The sequence below is a fragment of the Heterocephalus glaber genome, unplaced genomic scaffold (assembly GCF_053883595.1).
Source record: "Heterocephalus glaber isolate CG9 unplaced genomic scaffold, H.glaber_assembly_v1.0 deba00001600, whole genome shotgun sequence".
Lineage (NCBI taxonomy): Eukaryota > Metazoa > Chordata > Mammalia > Rodentia > Bathyergidae > Heterocephalus > Heterocephalus glaber.
Window position 1 is genome coordinate 45,679,862 of NW_028258372.1, and position 24,461 is coordinate 45,704,322.

The 24,461-nt window shown below is 46.2% G+C and overlaps 1 protein-coding gene and 1 pseudogene across 6 annotated transcripts in view; both read right to left on the reverse strand.

The window, feature by feature from the left end:
• Kcnh1 (potassium voltage-gated channel subfamily H member 1) overlaps window positions 1–24,461 on the reverse strand; it is a 334,166-nt gene that overhangs the window by 70,156 nt on the left and 239,549 nt on the right. For 5 of the 6 annotated variants that reach the window (XM_004861998.4, XM_004861999.4, XM_021242471.2 and 2 more), the window contains exon 10: window positions 3,430–3,626. The exons of the other annotated variant lie outside the window; for it this stretch is intronic. In XM_004861998.4, the coding sequence (XP_004862055.1) occupies window positions 3,430–3,626 (197 nt within the window). The remainder of the gene's footprint in view (window positions 1–3,429; window positions 3,627–24,461) is intronic. 6 annotated transcript variants of the gene reach the window in all.
• Window positions 21,400–23,966, reverse strand: LOC147823206 (putative uncharacterized protein ZNRD1-AS1 pseudogene; annotated as a pseudogene).

Below are 24,461 nucleotides of genomic sequence, written 5' to 3' on the forward strand. Positions count from 1 at the left end.
TTGGCAAGTACTATCTAACACACTTCTCTTGAGTATATTCCAAGGCAGAAATTTTCACCACCCCATTTTAAAGTTGATGATGTTTTCATATCTTGTCCAGAATTGCAGAAGCACTAAGCAGAGGAGGCAGGACCCAGGACTCCTGTAGCTCAGGGGTCACAGACAAGAAAAACTGAAGGTCAGAAAGCTAAATTCCCCTTGAGGCTCTGTCTCCTCATCCTTATCCATGACCTCATGTGGCTTTGAAGAAAAGCAGGGAGTGACAGGTCTTCCCAAGTTGGGTCCCCAGGGCAGTGCTGAGAGCTGGGTGGTGCTTGTCCCCCTGGGTTTGGGGATCAGAGGATGAGGCCTAGAATACAAAAGCCAATGGAGACCAGGAACTGCGAGAATCAAGGTTCCCAGGAGAGTCTTCATTTCTGCCTCCCATTATTTTATTGCCAGTCTCCTTCTGTGACTTTTCTATAAAACGTCCAAACGTGACATGAGGGTGGTGGAGCCTTGGAGAAACCAAACGGCCACGGAGCCACCTTCCAGCTCAGTTTTTCTTCTGTGTACTAGAGAAGGGTCTACAAGATCAACAGCCCAAACAGATGTTCAAGGCACTATGTTCTGAGCGCTCTTAGCAAATAACTCACTTCATTTTGCCAAGATAGAAATAGCCACAAGAATATACTTCATTTTGCCAGGAAAAAAATAGCTACAAGAATAATTCATGCATGTAATGTTCTCATCATCTATGCCCTATGTAGCTATGAATTAATTTTCAAAAAGACACAATGGGAGACTATAATGGCAATACCAAAATGGCAAGTCTCTTTTTCCAAGGAAAGAAAGGCTACCTCTTCACACAAAAGCTCTCACTAAAATCCCTCTGGACTCACACCAGATGCATAGGCACTAGGGATGGCAAGAACATTTGAAGGTGAACTAGTTAAATGCTCCACTCGTTGCTCAAGTTCCTTCCACAGTGTTCCTGAGCATGGCTACCAAGGGACCATCAGTGCCCACACAGCAGCAAACCTGGGCCACTCGGCCGTCAGAGGGCTTTCTTACACTGCGCCCAGTCTGTCTGTCCGCCGGCAGGTTTAGCCTCTCCTCCGCAACAGTGCAGGATAACTCCCAGACAGGCTTCAGAAATGCAGCCCTCAGGCTGCTCTTCTGCAGAGCTGTCAGTCATTTTCACTTATAAGAACAATCTGACCACTGAGGCATAGCTGTTTTTTAAATCATTCTTGTTGATTTTTAAAGACAGATTTACTTGCATAACAATTATTCCACGGTGATTACTCCTCCAAATAACCCAGACCAAATCTTTTCAGTATTATCGGAAACACTGAAAGCTGATTATAATCAACTGGCTGTCACAGAAAGAAAGAATAAATCAAAAAACAGAAGCTTAGAGAACCCACTTGGCTGAAAGTATCGGCAGCAATCATTCCGTATTCGCAGCCAACAGACAAATCAGGAAGGAAGAGGTGCACACTTTACCGCTGCCCGTGCCCTACTAGGATCCAAATGGGCAGCTTTCAAGCCTCAGAACCAAAAACATCAGTTAGCTACAACCTTGCATTTTACCAGGAAAGGCCGAGGTCCGCAGACCCTGCCTCTTTCTCCTTGCTCCCTCGGATGCTCATGGTCCAGGCGCTCTGTGCGTGGTTACGCACTGAGGTGCCAGCATACTCTCGTGCCCTCAGGTCTCCACGCAGGGACTTGCAAGGCAAGAAAATTCGAGGGATGTAAATTAGGTGGCGGCATATTGTTGGGGTAAGCCAGTGCCAGGCATTTCTAACCTCGTATAATGGGCTTAGAAGACAAAAGTCTGTTTCCTTTCTCTGAATCTTGTTTAAACTGTCTTCCAACCAGAAAACCTACTCATTCAGTTTGGCAAACACGTCCTTTGGACTCGGCTTATTCCCCCCAACACTTTCTCCCCTGTCGCTGCTCCCTCCTTTCTTCTCCCTCGGCAGCCCATGTAAATCGCAATCATTTTATTCGATGAATTGCCGTTATCCTTCCTGCCATCTTCTCCATCGGACAAGGAACTTTGTTATCATTCGGTTTTACTTCTTTAGTCTGGCTCAGATGGCACAAAACTAGGTTTGATGAATGAACAAATAAACATTTCCGCAGAGTCCTAAGGTTAATTGGAGTCTGTCACACACAAGAGAGACGGAATTCCAGGCTGAGGCGGCAGCGTGTGGAGACGCAGAGCTATGAAAGGGGGCGGGGTGCCTGTGGAAGTGTGTGGGTCCTGGGGGGATTCTGGGTCCACGGGTGGGACGGGGAGAAGTGGCTGAGGACAGGGCTTGGGGGTTAGGTTTGGGCCATATGTGGACAACCACATAAGCCAGGCTGCAGTACTCAGACACGAGCCTGTACAGGGTCAGGTTCATTTTCAAGGGGAGTCGAGCAGCCATGAAGAGCAAGTACTGTGAAGGCTCAGATGCAAGACAGGAGAGAGAGTCTGGAGCCCACTGCCTGGTCCTGCCTGGGTACCGGGAGCGTCTGTACCACTGGCCCTGTGTCCCAAGGGCTCTGCAAGGACTCTGAGGCAGGAAAGGACAAACTCAGATTTCACAGCTCTGGTGGAGCCAACAGGATCTGATGAGTAACACAAGGTGGGAGAGAGGGAGAAGCAACATCCATGCTGACACCAGGGTTTCCAACCTGGAACCCCGCACAACACAGACAACGTGAGCAGAGAGGGGCCCATGAGAGAAGAGCAGCTCAAGGGAGGTGACAGGTCATTTGGGGAAGGTTCCTACGGCAGTCTCTCCCGATGATTCCTGCAGATCCAGAGCTACCATCTTACTGTTTCCGCCCACAGAGATGGGTGCAGTACAAGAAAATCAGTCATGCAAACATAGAGAGGGCAAGAGAAACATTTAATCCTCATAGAGACAGAGACCCTCCAATAACCTGAGGGAGAAAGAACCAACTTCTGATGAGAGATCTTCCGGTTCTTAAACTGCGGATCTCTCTCAACAAATTGCCAACTGTATATGAAATATTTTCCAGACAACTAAATTCCATAGCCTCTTAATTTTCTGTGCCCAACTAAAGTAATTTCATAGCTTTTAAAAAATTATCATCACCACCAGCGGGCCGGCTAATGGCCTCACACCACCCAGCATGTCCCAGTCACCAGGGAGACTTCAGTTTACCTTAAGTGGCTCCACGAAGCTATTTTACTGATGAGCGACCTCATGTTTTCCTCGTCTTTTCAAGATGCTATTGCTGAGGACAAAGCCCACAGACAGACAAGTGAACAAATCCCTTCCGTACCAACAGTGATCCACCTTCTCATCTAATAAGATTCCCTCTCTTCTCCAGTATGGTGAAAGGACTTCGGACTTTCCTGGCCCCAGCTACCATCCAAAGTGTACAGAGAAAAGAAAAGTGTAGAAAAAACTGACACTGTCAGCTCACCCTCTTCCTCAGGTTGTAGGTGAGAATCAGGTTCCGGGAGAAGGAGTGGGAGAAGGCGGTGTAGAATTCCAGCACTTTCTGCAGGGCGTCCCGTTTGATCACGTGCAGGTCACAGTAGGTCAAGGCCCTAACGTTGGCACAGGACTGGGCAAGGGTGGCTTCCTTCCAGAACACATCTCCAAACACATCACCTTTCCCTAAGGAGAGAGTCAGCGGGAGGAAAGGGTCAGGCCGGAGGGGTCTGGCCATGCGTGCCTCTTCCTTCTCTTCCCCAGAACCACTGTCCACTTGGGATTCTGTAGCTTGGGCTCAGAAAAGGAAAAAAGGATTTTACTTGGAACCTAAACAGCATGCAACTTTAAAACCTTTAAAATATTACATAATACACATCAAGGTTTAAGCAGTGGGTTTGGAATTCAGAAATGTCACCTCCTCAAAGGGTTACCCCAATTGCCCCACTGCAAAGGACCCTGGCCGTTATTCATCACACTTCCATTTCCATGACACTAATCATAGTCTGTAATTGCACTGTTTGTTCACTGGTATGTCGCATGTCTTCCAACATATGAGGTCATTACTCCACGTAGCATAGTACACATGGCATAGTCAGAACTCAATCAACATGTGCAGGCAGAAGGGGAATGAGGAGGGAAGGGGGGTGTCAGCCTGCATCAGTGTGACTTCCAGGTGAGCGGCTAGGCTGCTGCTAGGGAGGGTGTGCGCTCTTCAGCAGAGCGCTGGCAACAGGGCCAGCCTCCCCTGTCTGGGACGATCTACACGGGAGTCAGGCAAGTGCAGGCTTCAGCCCCTCCCACAGCTGTCTGCTGTCCTGAGGGTTTTATTTATACGGTGCTTCCCCCCACCCCCGTCCCACATCTTTTTCCAAAGTATGCATCTTACCCTTATCAAATGCCTCCCTAGTAGCATAAAATTATAAGCCCTATATGATGGCATCTCCATTCCACAAGTACATTTCACAAATCAATACAGCAAAGTTATGAACTAAATCCCCCCGTTCGTGTCCTGAAATCCTTACACATAATGTAACCGTATCAGGAGGCAGAGGCTATGGAAGGTAATAACTCACAAGGATGGAGCTCTCACGAACAGCATTAGTGCCCTTAGAAACGGGACCCGAAGAGCTCTCCTGTGCTCTTTCCGCTGTGTGAGAACAGAGTAAGGAGGGGCAGCCTGCACAGCGGAAGGAGGCCCTCGGGAGAATCTGGCCACTGGCTCCCTAATCTTGAATTTTCAGCCTCCAGAGCTGTGAAAAAGAAGTCTCTGTTGTTTCCATGTGTTACAGTTCACATCTCGAAGTCCCCCGTCAGCCTCGCACTCAGAGGCAGGGCTTTCAGAAGGGGACTGACCGTGGGGCTCTACAGCTGCCTCCCCTTAGGAGGTGGAGCCTCTGGGGGCAGGACCTGGAAGGTTACATGTCCTTCCTGGCTCCCCCTTCTCTCTCCTTCCAGCTGCCATCTTTCTTCTAGCCAGGCCCTTCCACCATGCCATTACTATGTCTAAGCGTACCAAACATGGACTGAGATGTCTTAACACACAAGCTAAATAAACCTCTCCTCCTTTAAGTTTTGGGTGCCAGATACTGCACCCCAGTGATGAGAAAGTGACTAAGATCATGTGCCGCCTACAGCATTTTGTTGTAGTATCCCAAACTAAGATAAGTACTAACTCCGCACACCCATATTCTGGGACAGCTTATACAAATTGCCTCTAAAGGGTCGCTTTTCACACCTAGGGACATTCTTCCTACCTTTCTCAGTAACTGATCAATATTTTAATGTGTGTCTAAGGCAAAGCCTAATTTATTCCTGGCACAAGCTCTGGTTATAAATAACTTAAAATGTTTATCTTGCTGCTAAATCCTCAGCACAGATAAACACAAATCTGAATCCCAGGGAGCCAGAGAGGAATATACACAGGGAAGGAAAACTGCTACAAAGGGTGGAAATGAATATATTCTCAAGGACTTGCCTGTATGTCCAGGCCAACCAAGCTCCACAGCTGCAACCCGGGTACCGGTGGCTCGTGTGATTGACAGAACAGCTGTCCTCCTGGCTAAGGCTAAGGAGGAAATTACATTTTCAAGCATACAGATGTACTTGACTTTTCCCCAGCACCAAGAAATGTCTGCTAAGCATGTGAGACACGCCAGGGACACAACCTTCTCTATGTGCCTCTAAATGTGAGCAAAATCAAATGGACTGGGCACATTCCAGGGCTCAAATGTTGAGAGTTCTAATATAAAGATCGTTTTTATTGACTTGGTGTGAGAGGAACACATACTTGGAATAGCTTCTAGGTAAAATGTCTTGAAGACTATGCTATTTAGACTCCCTTACCAAGTTCCCTTTTCAAACATCTGAAATATGGGTTGGCTACGTCAGGGCTGGGGTCAGAGTGTGGAGCATTTTTCTCTGTGGGATGCTAACTGGCTGCTATGGAAACAGGCTCCTTCACTGGGTGCTCTTGCTCTGATTTCTAACCCACAGTGCTGGCCGTTCATCTGCATGTGTTAAGCACGGTAACCTCCCTTCATAGTTGTGCAGTCTTCCTCCTCTAGAAGGCGCTCTTCCTCTGAAATAGTCCACAGTTGAAAAACACACCATCCATTCCTTTCCCCACTGTGTGCTGCAGCTCACATCCATAGGTGAAGCTCGCTTCCCTTCCCTTCCCTTGAGTAAGGGCTGACCGCAGGGATCGATCAACAGAATCTGGCAAAAATGGTGTTCCGGGATTCGGAACCAAAGTAATAAGAAGTTGCAGCATCTGCCTTGTTCTCTCAAAGCACTCACCCTGGGAACCTTCCCTCGCAAATCCACTTAAATGTGAGAAGCGCGAGTCAAGCAAGGGGCTCCATGTGAGCCCTCGGCTCAGGCTCAGTGCGGCTGAGCCCTCAGCGCCGTCAGCCTCGGCTCAGCCGCGCCCATCAGCCACCTGCCGGTCCAGCCCAGCAAAGCCTTCCGCAGACCAGAGCCCCACCACCATCTGGCTGCAGCCATGTGTGGGAAGCCCAGGGAGAGCGAACGGGCAGAGCAATTCAACCCACAGAATGTAAGAGACAATAACACACCTTACACTGCTACACAGCAACAGAAAACTAAAATACGCAGAATCGTGAAGCTCTAGGCCTCGAAGCTCATGAGAAATTACCGGAGAGGTGACTAAATATTCCAGCAGAACAGCACAAGCCCGCTGGGCCCTGAGCTGGCACCTCACACCCTTCCCCTGAGAGACTGACCCAAGAAAGTAAAGGCAGATGTCCTGCATATGCACCTGAGCATCAGTAAGAAATGTGGAATGTACAAAGCCAGCCATCTCCTATTAGGCTGAAATGTGAGATAATTAAACTAAACCCAGTGAGAGGAGAAACCTATTGGTGATTTTGCCTGAGTCTTAGTAAGATTGCCTCATCCAAAGAAGACCCAATATATACGCACTATTTCTTAAATGCACTGGGAATAGTTTTTCTAGTTATAGAAGAAGCCCTAAAGCAAAATAATAGCTTTTCATTTGCACTTAACATATAAATTAGACGTAAAAGTTCAGTTTATAAATAGGGGCATATCTACTGCATAAAACAAAGAGCAACCACATTGTAGTTAGAACACACCATGGGATAAATGGGTGCTTTAGAAATGACAGCGTTCTCTGGTAAAAGAATATTTCCAATCAAAAGTTTCTGACAAACAATAAATGGAGAGCAGCTCCTACAACAAAAGTATTTCATGGTAAGATAATCACAATCCATAAGGTCGAGGAGCCTCGGCGTTGTCATAACTTGGATTTGATTTTCCACCCAAATTGAAAATCATATACTCTTACTTCCTGTCAAGGCAGCATTTCAGTTATGAATGATCTATTAGTGAGACTAAAGAATGTGGTGTCGGAGGACCTATCAGATGCAGAACAAACCCAAGACTATTCTGGCAAGGGAGAAATGCTTTTATATCACCCGTAACTTGGGAAAACTGTGAAAAGGAAGGATGTAGAGCATGTGGCAGGCTGTGCATAAGTTATACACACTGCTAGAAATACTGACTTTCCAGGTCAGAGCTGAGAACCAGAAGCTGGGACAAGCCCTACACCCACATCCCTCTCTTATGTGCTAGTGGGAAATGAACCAAAGGTACCCAATGCACTCAACAATCAAACTACCCGAAGCAATCAGCTTTACTGATTTATTTATTACTTCAAGGCACTGAGTGCAGAATGTTAAAGCCTAACGCTCCAAGTCTCTAAAGCACTAACATTCTAAGTGGGTGTTCTGAGCTAGGGCATGAAGAAAGGCAGTGTAATTAAAACTCTAGGCAAACCTCCCTGACTAATTAATCACCCCCTCCCATTACACGCAGCTGTCTTTCCTGAATCTTCACTCCTGCCTTGGTATAAACAATGGGCTACCCACAAGGGGGGCTGTGCAACACCAGCAAAACAAGCAGGAGACAGACCCAGGGCTGGGGGCACGGGGACAGGGCACAAGAGGAAAGCAAAGCCTGCAGCCCAGAGTTGAGGGTGGGGTCTGGGGTCTGCAGGGGACAGGCGAGCGTGTGAGAGCAAGGTTACAGGGTTACATGGGTGAATTCAGATGGTGTCTGGACATGTTCTGAAAACATCACACAGCCTTCCAGAATGTTATCAAGCTGTGGGGAAGGATTCTGATCTGATCCTTACAACTGGGTCTGGAGCTCATCAGAGAGGCCTTGCTTATTCAAAGATGCCCGGGTGAACTTGATAGCCAGGAGATCAGAGCACAAATGAATTTTCAGGATGCCTCCGCTCACTATTCCTCGTCGTGTGCTCCTTTAAGGACAACTCACAGTGGCGTTCTGTGCTAAGCAGAACAGAATTGCGAAGTAAAAGTCATTAGCTATTGCTAAGCATTTTCAGACTAAAACCAATCAGAGAAACCCAGTGACTCATTTATGTATCATTTGCCAGGCCGTGTTCGAGGGCTGAGGTCTGACACAGCGAGGCGCCAGAGGGACACAGGAGGCTGGACACATCAGGGCTACACCAGGGCATCCGACGCAGAAGGGAAGGCTTGGAAGACAGGATGTCTGCACTGAGAGCAGAGGCTGGAGTCCCGTTCACCAGATGAACCACTATGTGGGCCGGGCTCTGGGCAGAGGGCAGAGCGAGAGCAAAGGCCGAGACATGGGAACCTGGCTCTTCAGGAGAGGGGAGAGCCACTCGGAAGCCTCTGGATTGCCTACATTTGAATCCCTGCTTCCTAACTTCCTCTACAGAGAGGAGTTGACGCACTTGGTAGCTTTTGAGGAAGAGCCCAGCATCCTCACGTGGCTACAAACTCACCTAAGCACCTTCCATACTGAGCACAGTCAAAAGAATTGCTGGGCAGCTGTTTAAAGGTCCGGACCCACTGCTCTGGTCAGGGGTCCATGTGGGCAGCGCTGAGAAAGGTGCCCGCATCGGGTGAACAGAGGGCTGCTCTTCTCCGAAGCTCTGTCCTCCTTACCCCTCCTCGGCAGGGCATCAGCAAGTCCTCTGCCCTCAGGCCACTCAGGACAGAAGAGCCTCTCTCCCTGCCTTCCTCAAGACGCTGAAACGCAACTGCAGAGATCCTGGCCCAGCCAAGACAGGCTCTGAAGAAGAGGCCCTGGGAAGAATTCTAGCAAGGGGCTGGGCTCCCCTTTCCGAGCAGCCCTGAGCATGAAGTGCACACACCACTGAACAGAGGACAAGAGGACCACGACGAGGACATGGACTGCTCCCAGACCACCTGCACTCGTCATACGCTCCAGGGACATTAAATCCAGTCTCCTCAGTAGCAGGTCTCAGAGCCCAGTCTGAGACACAGAGACTCTGCCCAGTGTCCCTCCCCAGGACTGCCCCGGCAGGTTTTCCAATATCCCGATCTTCCATGCTTTCAGGGTGAGTTTCAAAGGAGACCGAGTCCACCCTGTCAGGGGTTGCACCAGCCTCGGCCAGCCTCTCCCCTGGATTCTCAATCCTCCTGAGGAGCCTGGCTTCCCTTTCTCCTCAGGTCTCCCCAGCACCTATGTGCATGGCCCATCCTGCTCAATACCCACATAGTTCCTGCACATCCTCAGAAATAAACCCAAGCCTGCTCTCTAGCCCTTGGCCAGAGTAGCGCCCTGGTACGGCGCCCTCACCACTGTGTGATTCCTCTGGAAATATAAATTCTCATCCCGCTGCAACTGGGCATCTGGCACATGGCAGGCGGTCAGTGGTTGTCAGATGTATGAACAAAAGCACTGGACATTCTATTAAACCTCTCCCAGCTTCAGTTTACTCAGCTATGAAATGTAGACAACAACTGCAGTGCTATTGTAAGGTTCACATGAACAATGTGAACAAAGCGCCCAGCACTGTGCTGTGAACACAGCAGGTACTCAGTGAGTAGCAGCCACTAGAAAAGACAAATCCTCCTTACAGTTCAGAGAAGCAAACTCAACAGGAAGTAACAGACCCACTGCAGGGAAGAAAGTGAGCTCCAGAAATTAAGTGGTCGCCTGTGACCCACAAGCTCTTCTGCACTGCCATGCGGCCTCGGTACTGGGAGGAGCCAACGGTGTCCCGGGGAGTCCTTCCCTGTCTCTCAGGCAGCCTCCCCTTCCACCAGTGCTCAGTGAGACCTGCCTTGGACGGGCACTGAGAGAGGATGGAGATGAGGATAAACTGGAGGCAGGGCTTTGACCTCAGGAGCAATGGCCTTTGCTTCTCACTGTTTTCCCAAATCAGTTGTCTGCTCTTATGGGGATGGAATCATGACTGAGGTGGGCCCCAAAATGACCACAATAAAGACTACATTGCTCAAAGCATGCTCATTTTTCCAAGTTCCAGTTAAGAGGACATGTTCAATTCTAGTTCATATCCTTAAAGCAAAGGACTCTTCCTGTCCTCTTCCCCTACTTCCTGCTTGCAGGAAGAAAGATGTGAGCTCTCTTGGACCAAAGGCCAAGAGCAACACCCACTGTGGGGGAAGCAGCACACCAGGAGGAGGCTGCGTGTCTAATACTGAAGTTGCCACCCTGGCCCTCTAACACCTGGACTGCTCAGGAGACGAGAATGGGCTTTGCTCTCATCTAAGCCTCTCTAATCGCGGGCTCTGGCTGAGCAGCTGAAGCCATCCCCTAGTCAATTCAGAAGTCCACAGTCCAGCCAGAAGTGCAGTGTGCTGAGCCCTGCGGAGGAGTTGGACACACAAGGTGCCTTCTCACCTGCACCAGGAAAAGGCAGGGGCTTCCACTCATCAGGACTGAGGGTGACGCACGATGAAGGCTCTGGAAGCACACTCAAAGCAAAGGTCCAGGGACTTAGGGTGAACACACTGCCAAAGCTCATGCCTGACTATGACCAGAGAGCCAGGACTGCAGCAGATTCGCTGTGTGCCCTGCTTTAAGCACCCGCTATGTGCCTTACCCCAAGGTGCAGAAGCCCAGCCTTGGAGTTACTTTGGAATACTCAATAAATAGCTCTTCCACAGTTAGAGCTCTTTCCCTTGGATCACCTGAGGCCACAGTGGACAGTAGATGAGCAAAGTTTTGACATCTTGTAAATGTTGCCTTCTCTTATCTGTTACAAAGCAATAAAGCCCTTCTTCTATTCTTATTGCAAAAATAAATGCTGCTGGAAGTCTGTGGCCTCTGCTTCATATGCTATAATGTGGAGGTGTGAGAACATACATCAAATGCACACAGACACAGTGGAAGTCTCATCGGCTTGCCTTCCTGTCTGAGAGGTGGAAATATTTTAACAGGAATACAGCCTCAGCTCCAAGTGCTAGGGCCTAGCTGGCTGTGTTGGGTTGCTGAGTGCTTAGTCAACGTGCTTTATTAGATTTCTACGCCAATGAGGAAAGTGGGAACTGAGACAGGCCTACATTTCTCCCCACTCCCCAGGGGGCATTAACTTATACAAGAACTGGGCCACATTGTAGGTTTTATAGGAGAGTTCAGAGAAGTTCAAAAAACATCTGTTCTCTTTCAAGGTTGGTAAAAGCAGAGCAATAGCTACGCCCCTCGGCACACCATCTCTATGTTGGAGATGGGATACAGGAGTGTGCCAGCCACCTATGTGGTCAGCGACACCCGCACAGGGGCCTGTGAGGTCGAAGGCCAGGTCTCAATTGCATCTGACTCTGTCCCTCCCAAGCAGTTCTCAGATCACAGTTTTCTCAGGTGGGGTTCCATCTCACCACTTCTGCACAGTGCGAAGCAGTCCAAAGACGGCCTCAGCTCAGCAGCAGTTCAGGCAGATCCAGTGCAATGACTGCGACCGCTCTGCATTCCAGAGGGTAAATGAAGGAGATGAATGCATCTACATCTATCAAAATGAAGCATGAAGCAACAAAACATGTAATACCAATATATGGGGGAGGCCAGGCTAGGCAGAACTGCAGAAGTTCCAAGGAAAAAAGGAGAATGGAGCCGGCCTTATATGGCGAGGCATGAAACCCCTTAGATAGACACAGAAGACAGGTGATTTTTCCTAACTACAAGTCAGGAAGCTGGGTGCCTGGGAATGAAGAGGCCTGGTTTGGGCTACACTCACTTTCCTTTATCAGCTGGACGCCTTGGTGGTCTTGCTTGTACTGACTTCACACTCTCACTGTTGAGAGCAGTAATCTGGATAACGGTCCCCTCCAGCTATTTTCTGTCAGCGGAGCAGCTCCAGGGAAGTCCCGCTCTTAGCTTCTCAGCTCCCTTCACCAGAGGGGATCCGGAAGGAGAGCGCGCTCATCTGTGGCTAAGGCCTGGCTCTCTCCTTGGAACTCGCTGCCTGCAGGAATCACCTGCTCTCTGTCCCTCCCTGCCCTAAGGTTTGGGGGAGAATCACATGGAGGAACTTGTGCTGGTGACGCTGGGAAGCACGCCTAGCTCTCGGGCTCAACACCGGCAACTCTTCTACACACGTAAGGCACATTCCCCAGTGGGAGGCCTATCTGGAAAGGGCCCTGTCTGACCTGTACCCGTCTTCCTTATTTTCCCTCTTTCTGCTCAAACCCCAGAGAGAGCTGTACAATTTATTAAGCGCACTGAACCAATACCCATGCCCTTCGTCTCTCGAGCCACTCTGCTCTTGCTCCTCTCCCTCATACCCCACTGGCACTGCTCGCACCACAGCCAACACAGTGCCTCCAGGGATCAATCTAAGTGACACTCTTCAGTCCTCAACATATTATAGCTCTTGGATCCTAGTATATATTTATGTGGTTCAGCAATTTAAAAAATCTCTAAATCATTATGTGTCTTAAATCAGTGAGCTGTCAGTTTATCGGAAGTATTGTTTCTTACTAGGTGGTAAGATATTGCTGTGCCACCTTGTTTGCTGAAGTACACTTCCATAACGTCTGCAGCCCATTGCCAGCCCTCGCCACCCTGGCCCCCGTGATGCCCTGCCCTCCTGGCCTCCCTCCCTCCTCTGGCGTTCCCTCTCAGGGGCCTACACACATCTCAGGCACAGGCACTGCCCGAGCTCTGCGCTAGATCTCGGTACTTCCCACCCTCCCCTTTTTCCTTAAGTGATGTCAGCTTCTCCCTTGGTTTTTATGGCCACCTGGATCACACTAGCCCTAGATTTAACCCTGAGCCTCAGTGTCTCTTCTGAGTCCAGGATCTCCCACCAGACACTCAGTCAGCACAGATCCGCAGATCCCACAGCGGACCTGGTCTCCTCCCAGGTAAACCCGCCCATTTCCAGCGCTGCCCATCCCAGTGAACCTGGGATGAGTCATCCCAGACTCCTCCTTCCTATTCCCTCCATGTGCAATGAGAGATCGCGTTCTGCCTATTGCATCTATTGAATATCCCTGGGTCTGCCGGTTTTTGTTATTTGCACAGATGCTGAGTCAGGCCAGGCCACTCTCATCTCTCAGCATCCTCTTGGTCGGTCTCTCTGCCTCTCTGGAAGCTGTTTCCTAGCTTCCAGGATGATTTTTTTAAACACAAATGCAATTATGCTGTTCTGCTTTAAGATCTCCACCAGCTCCCTCCTGCCTTTGGTCCAAACCCCTTAGCCAGGCCCAAGGCCTTGTGTGTCGCTTCATGCACTCCCTTGAGCATGCTGTGGCCCGGGCATACTGAACTCCTTTTCATCCCCAGAGGTGTCCCAAGCCCCTGCAGATGCTGAGCCCGCTGCTTGCTCTCTCCCTAACCCCCACACCAAGTGGCCACAGCTACAGTGGTGCCTGCTGGACTCCACTCCCACATCGGCCCTGGCAGGAAGCCTTCCCTGACTTCTCGCAGAGGCTAGGGTTCTGTGTTTCCTATAAATTTCCACAGCATTCTGTTCTTAGTCCTATTATAGCTCCTGGCCCTGTAGTATAAAATGTATATTTACTTGTATTTCTCCTGAGAAGGTCAGGTCCATGGTGGGTCTGGTCCACTAGTGCTGTGTCCAATCCCTAACATTACACAGTCTCTGGCATGTGTACAGAGCAGACAAATCAATAAGTCGATGGAAATATGGCTTTGGTAGTACAGTGTTAGATGGGCCAGGATATGGAAGGCAAAGACTGTCCTCAGCCAGGTGACTCTGAGAGAGAGGCCATGTAGGAACCCATATTCTCTGGGAGCTAGGTGTCAGCCTTAAGAAGGAATTTGCTGACCTGCACAGAAATACTCCTATAACTCACTATTACTCAGCTTAATGCTAAGCTTAAAGTTTGCAGGCAAATTTTAAAAAAAAGAAATAAGAATAACACACATTAGAAATAACTCTATGAGGACCAGGGATTTAGCTTAGTGGTTCCGGCGCCTGCCGTGCAAGCGCAAGGTCCCGAGTTCGATCCCTGGTACCAAAAACAAAGCAAAACAAAAAAAGAAAGAACCTTATGATAAAAATGCTCTAATCACTCAAAATATGGATCATCAGTGTTCCCTGTAGGGCCATGCTAAGCCTAAGCACAAAGCTATTGTCTCTACCTGCATGGGGCTCACATGCAAATGCTTGCGTTCAACAGTGACTAGACAACACCACAACTAGACAACACCATTTGTTCATCCCAAATGCAACTGGATAAAATTTAAATTACAAGAAGCCTCTACCAAGCAAACAGATCACAAGTCTTTCCCTGAAAGCTGGTGAAAACTTTCCAAGATCCCTACAGATGATAACTGAAAATTAACTTTATTTTTCTCCTTCTAGTTGTTTATAAAAGAACACAAGCTCATTACAGAAAACTGAAGCATGGAAAAACAGGAAATAAAAATCACTCTTACGGTTACCATTCATAAAACTTTAGTTATACATTTTGGTACATTTTTCACCTTTCTTTAATGTACATATGCATGTTTATGTAGCTGAGATTACTATATATAATTATACATTCTGCTTTTCCACATTTAAAACTACATCAGAAATACTTTTATGCCAATAAAACCTTAAAGCATAATAACTGTTCTGATTGAGCATTATTTATGATTCAACCAACCCCTCTGTTTGGACACTAGAGTATGAAGATTTCCTTTAAAAAGATCTACTATAATAGCTGTAATATACATAATTCCCAGTTTCTTCAGGGACTGAAAACTAATTTTTTAAATTGCTTAAGCATAAGCAGAATAATCTGGTCTCTACCCCCACCCTCTCTCCGTCAGATAAAATTGGGCATGACGCCCTAGAAGTCTTGTTTTGCTTTTGAAGGTCTAGATTATTCACACTACAGCACCTCGCTAGTATAGATTATGGTAGCACTTCAGCCAACAGAACAGCAGTACGAATGCAGACACTTGATTGGAGTAAGAGACTACTAGGTATAGCCTCCTCCCACGCTGGGAGCAAACCATACTGTTACTTGGCAGTGATGTCCACTCAACAGTCTCAACAGGCACCCAGGACAATGTGCAGTATGGGTCACAGTGGGTCATGTAATGGACACCCCCTGCACCTACCCCAGCTCACAGGAATCTTGCAAAACATCTCTGTGAAGTTCTAAGATAATGAGGACTCACACAAATCCGTTGCGTGGGTTGAACCTTTGTGGTCTGAGCCATTCTGTCTTCACTGCCTGGCTGTCCTCTCCAGAAACTGTCCAAGGGAGGGGCTGGGGCACAAACTAAAACATGACTTTTTCGTCTAAAGACCAGGTCAATAAAGAGTAAACAAAATGCTATCAACACATCTACTTGAAAAATATTCTTTTAAAGTATATACTAGGGCCGGGGATTTAGCTCAGTGCTTCCACCACCTGCCTCGCAAGCGCAAGGTCCCGAGTTTGATCCCTAGTATCCAAATAAATAAATAAATAATATACTAATAATCAAAAGCATCTATGAAACTTGAAATGATGCTGACTTCAAGATCTATGTGAAATATTTTTAAATTTCTCATTTTGAATGTAGCATATGCACTTTTAAAGAAAACTTGAAAGCCAGACAAATATATAAAAGAAAATTAAAATCTGCCACACAGTCACCTCTACAAGACATTCACTATAACATGCTGGTGAAGATGTCTATAGGCTTCCATCTACAGAAATTTTTTCTTCCCTCACAAGCCTGGCATATTGCATTCAAATTGTAGTTTACCTACCATAGGAATTTCTAATGTTTAAAATTCCTCAGGAGAATTTTGAATGGTTACACTTCCATTTCCTTACAAACAGTGTGAAATACTTGATCCTTTAGAAAAATATTTACACGGGCTGCCATAGCACTGCTCACAGCGCAGACCAAGTGACTTTTGGGCCACCGTACCACTACTCCCAGCACAGAGGAGGTGAACTGCACAGGCACCAACAGCACACACCACCCACACCCACCCCCCACCCACCCCCCACCCACCCCCGTCGAAATGAGAAGTCACAGAAGTCTCAAAAGCAGTCTTCCAGATGACCTACAGCAACCTCAAAGGGAAATTAGATGGAACTCTCTGATACTCAACCACCTGGACTCCCTGAACTGGCAACATAAGAGGATCTGGAAAAAATGAAATCAGAAATAATTTCTCAGATAACAGCAGAGATTGTGCTCATAGTGCAAGACATGATTAATAAATCTAGAGAGGACACAGATAAAAAAATAGAGGATCTGAGGAACATGATGGAATCCCAACATAGGAAACAAATGGAATCCATAAAACAGATGCAAACAGATTTCCAGGAGATTAAAAACTCCATTGAAAGTCTACACAGCAGAATGAGCCAATGTGAGGACAGAATTTCATGAAAAAGAAAAATTGGAAAAGAAAAATTGCTTCAAAATTGTAAGGGACTATGAGAAATCAATCCAGCAGCTGCTAGATGATGCAAAGAAGAATAACGTAAGACTGACTGGAGTCAAAGAAGAAACAGGACAGAGTGCAGATGACATTAAAAAAAAACTGTTCACAGAAGTAATGGCAGAAAACTTCCCAAGCAGGGGAAAAGAACTTGACATACAGATAAGCGAGGCATATCAGACTCCAAATAGCCTTGATCAAAAAAATCGACACATAGGCATATTATTGTAAGATTCCAGAAACTCAAAAGAAGAACAAAGTTCTACAAGCAGTTAGAGAAAAGAAACAAATCACATACAAAGGAAAGCCCATCAGAATCACAGCAGACTTCTCAACACAAACACTCAAGGAAAGAAGAGCTTGGAGTGATATATTCCAAGGCCCAAAGGAAAACAGCCTCCAACCCAGATTGATGTACCCTGCAAAACTATCTTTCAAAATTGATGTAGAAAAAAGATACTTTCATGACAAAGAGCACATTAGGAACTTCATAAATACCAAACCAGCACTCCAAAAAATTTTAGACAATGTCCTAAGAAAAGACAATGAGGATCACAACCCCAGGAAGCCCAACAGAATGAATCAACCAGGCATGACAAGAAATTAAATGCAAAGGGGGAGAATACAACAAAAAGAAAAAGTCATGACAATGATAAGTCAATATGTATCAGTTATAAACACCAATGTTAATTGTCTCAATTCACCAATCAAAAGAAATAGACTGGCAGAATGGGTCAAGAAGCAAAATCCAACAATATACTGCATACAAGAAACACACTTAATTCAAAAAGAAACTCATACACTGAAAGTTGAAGGGTGGAAATCAATACTCCATGCCACGGGAACCTGAAAAAAAGCAGGAGTAGCTATCTTCTTTGCAGATCAAGTGGATTTCAAACCAACGCTGATTAAGAGAGACAAAGAAGGACACTACATCCTTGTAAAGGGAACACTCCAAAATGAAGAGATGACAATCATAAATATCTATGCACCAAACGCTAGTCACCCAACTATATAAAACAAATACTAATGGACATGAAAAGTCATATATGCACTAATACAACAGTAGTGGGGGACCTCAATACCCCACTGTCACAAATAGATAGATCAACTAGACAAAAAATAAGTAATGAAATACTAGAACTCAATCGAACATTTGAACAAATGAACTTAACAGATGTTTACAGAGTATTCCACCCCACAAAATCAGAATACACATTCGTTTCAGCTGCACATGGGTCGTTCTCCAAAATAGACCACATACTTGCTCATAGAACACATTTAAGTCCAAAGGAATTGAAATTGTCCCCTGTACATTAGCAGACCATAGTGCCATGAAATTGGAGATCCACAGCAAAAGAAACTGCAAAAATTTCATAAACACATGGAAAGTGAACAACACACTTCTGAATAACCAATGGGTCACAGAGGAAATTAAAGAAGAAATCAGACAGTTTCTTCAATTAAATGACAATGACAATTCAACATATCAGACTCTATGGGACACAATGAAATTAGTCTTACTAGAGAAATTCATAGCAATGAATACACATATTAGGAAAACAGAATGAGCCCAATTAAATAACCTGATGCTGAACCTCAACTTTCTAGAACAAGAAGAGCAGGACACACCCAAAGCTCAAACAAGGGAGGAAATTACAAAGATCAGAGGAGAACTCAAGGCAATGAGACTAAGAGAAATATACAAAAAATGAATGAAGCCAAGAGTTGGTTCTTGGAAAGAATCAACAAAATTGACAAACCCCTCGCCAACCTTATCAGAAAAAGAAAAGAAAAAGCCCAAATCCATGCAATTAGGAATGAAAAGGGTGAAATTACAATGGACCCAGTAGAAATCCAGAGGATCATAAATACCTACTTTGAGAACCTATATGCCAATAAGATGGAAAACACAGAAGAAAGGGACGGGTTCCTAGATATGTATGAATTACCAAAGTTGAAAAAAGAAGACCTACAAATTCTAAACAACCCAATGTCAATAAATGAAATTGAAAATGTAATTAAAAACTTACCAACTAAGAAAAGCCAGGGTCCTGATGGCTTCACCCCTGAATTCTATGAGACATTTAGAGAGAAACTACTGCCACTACTATTGAAACTCTTCAATGGAATTGAAAGGGAAGCAATACTCCCAAATTCATTCCTGGAAGCAAGCATCACCTTGATCCCCAAAGCAGAGAAAGACCCAACCGAAAAAGAAAACTATAAGCCAATCTCACTAATGAAATTGATGCAAAACTCCTTACTAAGATACTGGCAAACAGAATGCAGAAGATCATCAAGAAGATCATACACCCTGACCAAGTGGGATTCATCCCAGGGATGCAAGGATGGTTCAATATACGCAAATCAATCAATGTAATACACTATATCAATACAGCCAAGGACAAAAACTATATGATCATCTCCATAGACACAGAAAAAGCATTCAACAAAATCCAACATGCATTTATGATAAAAACCCTACAAAAAATTGGAATTGATGGTCTCTACCTCAATCTGATAAAAAGCCATCTATGAAAAACCAACAGCCAATATCATATTAAATGGTCAAAAACTGAAATCCTTCACAGTAAAATCAGGGACAAGACAAAGGTGCCCACTATCACCACTCCTGTTCAATATAGTTTTGGAAACATTAGCCATGGCAATTAGACAAGGGAAAGAAATAAAACAAATAAAGATAGGAAATGAAGGGCCAGGGATTTGGCTCAGTGGTTTCGCCACCTGCTGCACAAGCGCAAGGACCCAAGTTCGATCCCTGGTAAAAAAAAAAAAAAAAAAAGAGATAGGAAATGAAGAAGTCAAATTGTCATTATTTGCAGATGACATGATATTTTATATAGAAGACCCTAAAAACTCCACCAAAAGTCTTCTAGACTTAATAACCAAATTCAGCCAAGTACCCTGGTTACAAGGTCAACACACAAAAATCAATAGCTTTCCTCTGCACGAACAATAGACTCACTGAGACAGAAATAGGGCAAACAATTCCTTTCACAATAGCATCCAAAACACTGAAATACCTAGGAATCAATCTAACGAAAGAAATCAAAGACCTCTTCTCTGAAAACTATAGCACTCTAAAAAGACAGATTGAAGATGATATCAGAAAATGGAAAGACATCCCCTGCTCCTGGGTAGGAAGAATCAACATAGCGAAAGTGGCCATACTTCCAAAACTACTATATAGATTCAATGCAATCCCAATTGAAATCCCAGCAGCATACTTCATGGACCTTGAGAAAACAATCCAAAAATTCATTTGGAACAAGAAGAGACCCAGAATAGCAAAAGCAATTCTAGGTAACAGAGACATGGCAGGGGGTAGGTACCACAACCCCCAACTTGAAACTATACTACAAAGCTACTGTGATAAAAACAGCATGGTACTGGCTAAGAAACAGAACTGAGGACCAGTGGAACAGATTAGAAGATGCAGAAACAACTCCAGACACACTCAGCCACCTCATCTTTGACAAAGTAGCCAAACACTCTCACTGGGGGAAAGATAGCCTCTTTAATAAATGGTGCTGGAATAAATGGGTTTCAACTTGTCAAAGATTAAAACTAGACCTATATCTCTCACCATGCACTAAACTAAAATCAAAATGGATTATAGATGTAAATATTAAAACAGAAACACTGAATTGGCTGGAACAAAGGTTAGGTAGAACTCTTGAAGCCATTGGTGTAGGAAAAGATTTTATGACAAAAACCTCAGTTGCCTGTGAACTAGCACAAACAATCAACAAGTGGAATCTCTTCTTATTAAAAGGCTTCTGCACAGCAAGAGAAACCACCAGCAGTGTGAAAAGACAACCCACAATGTGGGAAAAAATCTTCACCTGCTTTCCTCAGACAAAGGTCTACTATCTTGAATCTATAAAGAACTTAAAAAGATCAGACCTCCCAAATTTAAAGTCCCCATCCAAAAATGGGCATCTGAAATGAACAGACATTTCTCAAAGAAGTAAAAATAGCAAATAAACATATGAAAAAATGTTCAACATCACTGGTCATTCGAGAGATGCAAATGAAAACAACACTGAGATTCCACTTCACTCCAGAAAGAATGGCTGCTATCATGAAATCAACCAATAACAAATGCTGACGGGCCTGTCGGGAAAGAGGAACACTGCTCCACTGCTGGTGGGAGTGTAGACTGGTGCAACCACTGTGGAAATCGGTATGGAAATACCTCAAAGAACTACGACTGGAGGTCCCATTTGACCCAGCTATTCCCCTGCTGGGGATCTTCCCCAAAGAATTAAAAGAATCAGACCACAGTGATATATGTGCACCCATGTTCATAGCAGCGCAGTTTGTAATAGCTAAAACTTGGAAACAGCCCAAATGCCCATCAACTGGAGACTGGATAAAGAAAATGTGTGTGGGGGGTTTTTTTTTTTTAAAATAAAATTGTGTACTACTGACATAAAAAATAAGAAATTAGAGACATTTATAGCTAAATGGATGCACATTGAGACAATACTGTTGAGTGAAATAAATAGGACACACATGAATAAATACTAAATAGTTTCTCTGGTGTGAGAAACTGAAAGTGTAAATCAGGACTAAAAGGTATAATAGGTAATGTGAAATAGGAAGAAAAGGGGCAAAGGGGAAGGAAGTGGGAGGGCTAGGGGAAAGGAAAGAAGGGAATGGAATTAACATGAGAAAATGGAAAAATAGGAACAAAGTCTTTGTAAACAGGGAGGGGTGGAGGGGGTGAAGGGAGGGCAGGGGAAGGGGGAAAAATAAGAACCAAGAGAGACTATGTGACGGTGCCAATTTCCAACGATGAATGTCAGTATATTGTACACCTAAAATGTACCAATAGAATAAAATGTAAAACAAAAAAAAAGAAAACACTGACATGTCCTCTCTGTGTCTTTTCTTTTCTCTTTAGCATTTCATATTCCTTCCTTTACATCTTAAATCTCTATCTTAAGCCCTCGCTTCTTTTCCTGGCTCCAGCCCCAACTTTCCGAGTAATACTGGAGCCCTCACTCAAACCCCTTATTGGTCTTTAGACGCAACTGACCTGGCGGAAGCTTGTGGCTTCCTCTTCCTGGGCTTCGACATCTATCACCAGTGATGGAGGCCACCCTGAGCGACTGAAAATTCATACACTGGCTTGTCGTATGAGAAGTCAGAGTCTGCCTGTTAGCCCACAGTGGTAGCCTGAAGAGCCAGCAGCTGGAGTGGGAAGGGAACAGCTCCCCACACCACTGGTCACAGCGGGGGTCTCTGATCCATGACGCTGTGACGTCTTGGATGGCAAGGCAGTACTGCAGCTAAGGGCAGCATGAGTCATGCACAAAACTCCTTTACAGGCAGAAATTAATCTATGGGTGAAAAATGTCCCGTTAATCTATGAGCTGTTCTTGCTGGAATATTGCATTCCCTTGTTGCTAGGAACCTGCTCAGTGCTCTGCTCCACTATTCCCTGCACGGCCCCGTACCCCTTCTAGACGCCACATGTTCAGTAAGTAGTGGCAGCTCTGGGAGACTGTCAGCCTGGTAAGAGCTCGACCGTCCTGGGCCCCAATTGTGCACTAAGATCTTGTCTTTTGTCATCCACCCGCCCTACCCTGGGTCAGGTGATTGGAGGTCTGATCAGCCTGCGGCACACCAGCGCACACCTCCCACTTCCCTCCCGCTCGTCCCGATGCCAGAAGCACCTCTCTCTCACCTCCTGTTCCCCGCCACTTCCTTTATGTACAACCTTAGTGACGTTTCACCACCTGCCCCTCCCAACAAAACATGGCAGATTCAGCAAATAAAAATATGGGATGTCCAGGTAGAACTAATTGTAATGAATGAACAGTTTCCTTCAAAAATATTTCTTGTGCAAAATTTGGGGAAAACTTATGTTAGTGATTATTTGTTATTTGGGGTTTTTTTCGCCACAAAAGCATTGAAACTTTACCGACATTTATTGATGTTTAATTTTCCTACTTGATGTCCCAAAAGGGGGGTAGAGCCAAGCGTCTTCTTTCACTTGGTTTTAGAATTGTATCCACTTCCTCTCTAGTCTGAGGCTTTTCCATAAGAGCAGTCGCTTGCACCCGACTTCTACTGCATGGCTGGAAAAGTGGATATGCAGTGACTCTCAAGCTCCTTGATGCCTTTCTGTGCTCTCCCACGCTTTTCACATGTAGGTGGCTGGCTGTGGCTTTTTCTCCAGATTCTTTCCTTGAGTCTTTGCTAAGTTCTCTCCCTCGAATCATGTGTTCCTGGTGATCCTTAATTTGCATCTGTTCTCTTTCATTTACCTGCTTTCTTCTCTGTGTTTTCTGGATACCATGCTTTTCTGGCATAGCTTCTGGTAAGGTTTCACTGAGGGGTTGTGGCTGTCTAAATGTTCTGTTCTTAAATCCTGTGGCCTGGCCTGTTCGATGTATGTGCCTTTCTATCTGTTCCCTCTCTCTCTCAGGTATTACATAGTAATGCTTTTGTTCCTCTACGCTTTGCATTGTTTCCTCCTCCATTTTCATCTTCATTTCATTGCCCATTGCCTCTTTTTCTACTATGTCCATTGTTCTTTTATTACAGTAGGACTGTGCTTTGGCAAGCCAGTAGTCAAGAGAACGAGCCTGCTCCCTACGGAGTGTTTCATACTCCTCTTGATGTTTCTGAGTTATCAAGTATCGTGCTGCTGTTGTATGCATCCCACCTAGGTTCAAGATCTTTTTCTCCAGTGGGGACTGTTGATCTGCAGCAACCGCAGGGTCTTCTGATGTTTTAGCCCAGGCCAATTTGAGGTCACAGGACCAGGGCGACAGGGGCATCTCAAACTCCCTTTGAACCTTCGCCTTTCCCAGGGCTCAGTGACTGATTATTTGTTATTTGGATGAAATTTTAATTTAACTAGCAGGCCTGAATTTTATTTGGGAACAAACCCCCTTTCTGCCTCCCTCTTTACTGTCCACACTGTATTATTCCTCATTTCTATCATAAGCCATAGTTACCAAGCAGCCTCCTGTCTCTCTGTCCCATTCATTAATCTTGAGACATCACAGTTCTAACGGTGTCAATGCCTCCTCAGTATCGCTGGTGGGTTCCCAGGGTCCAGCTCCTATTGCTGTCATGTACAGCCATGCACGGACTGGCTCAACATGCCCCTCTAGCGCTCTGTCTCGCTGCTGCCCCTCTAGCCCTCTGTCTCGCTGCTGCCCCTCTAGCCCTCTGTCTCACGGCTGACCCACGGGGCTCTCAGCTCCAGTCCCAGAGCCGGTCCCGAGGTTTCATAACCCGCCCACACTGTGCTTGCCCAGGCCTGCCCCTCGCGATCATTTCCGTCCGGAACTCCCCCCCCCCCCAAACCCCTGCTCCACCTTTACAGACTCTGTCCCAGGCAACAGCCTCACTGCCTTGCACGTGGGTCCCTAAGAACTTTACCCTGCCATTTGGTAGGACCCTAAAGAGGCTGAAAACTCACAGCGTCGTGTGGCGTAAGCTCAGGGATAAGCGGGTGCCTGCCTGGCCCTTCGCCCCATGCCCTGCCCACGTCCACCGTCCCACTCCACCCCACAAACCTCAAGTCACGGCTGCCTGGAGCACCGCTTCGCACAGCGCGGTCCCCCAGCCACACGGGCAGACTCGTACTCGGGGCTGCTGGGCTGGGCCGTCTCCAAGGCGGCACCACGGAGCGGAGCCGGGAGGCCAGGGCTGGGCCGGGGTACTGCGCACATCACAGCTCAGCCCTGTGCTCACCGCGCTCACTGCTCCTGGCTGAGTGTGTGTCCGCTGCAGCCCCGCTGCCCGCGTGTGGGCCCCACCCT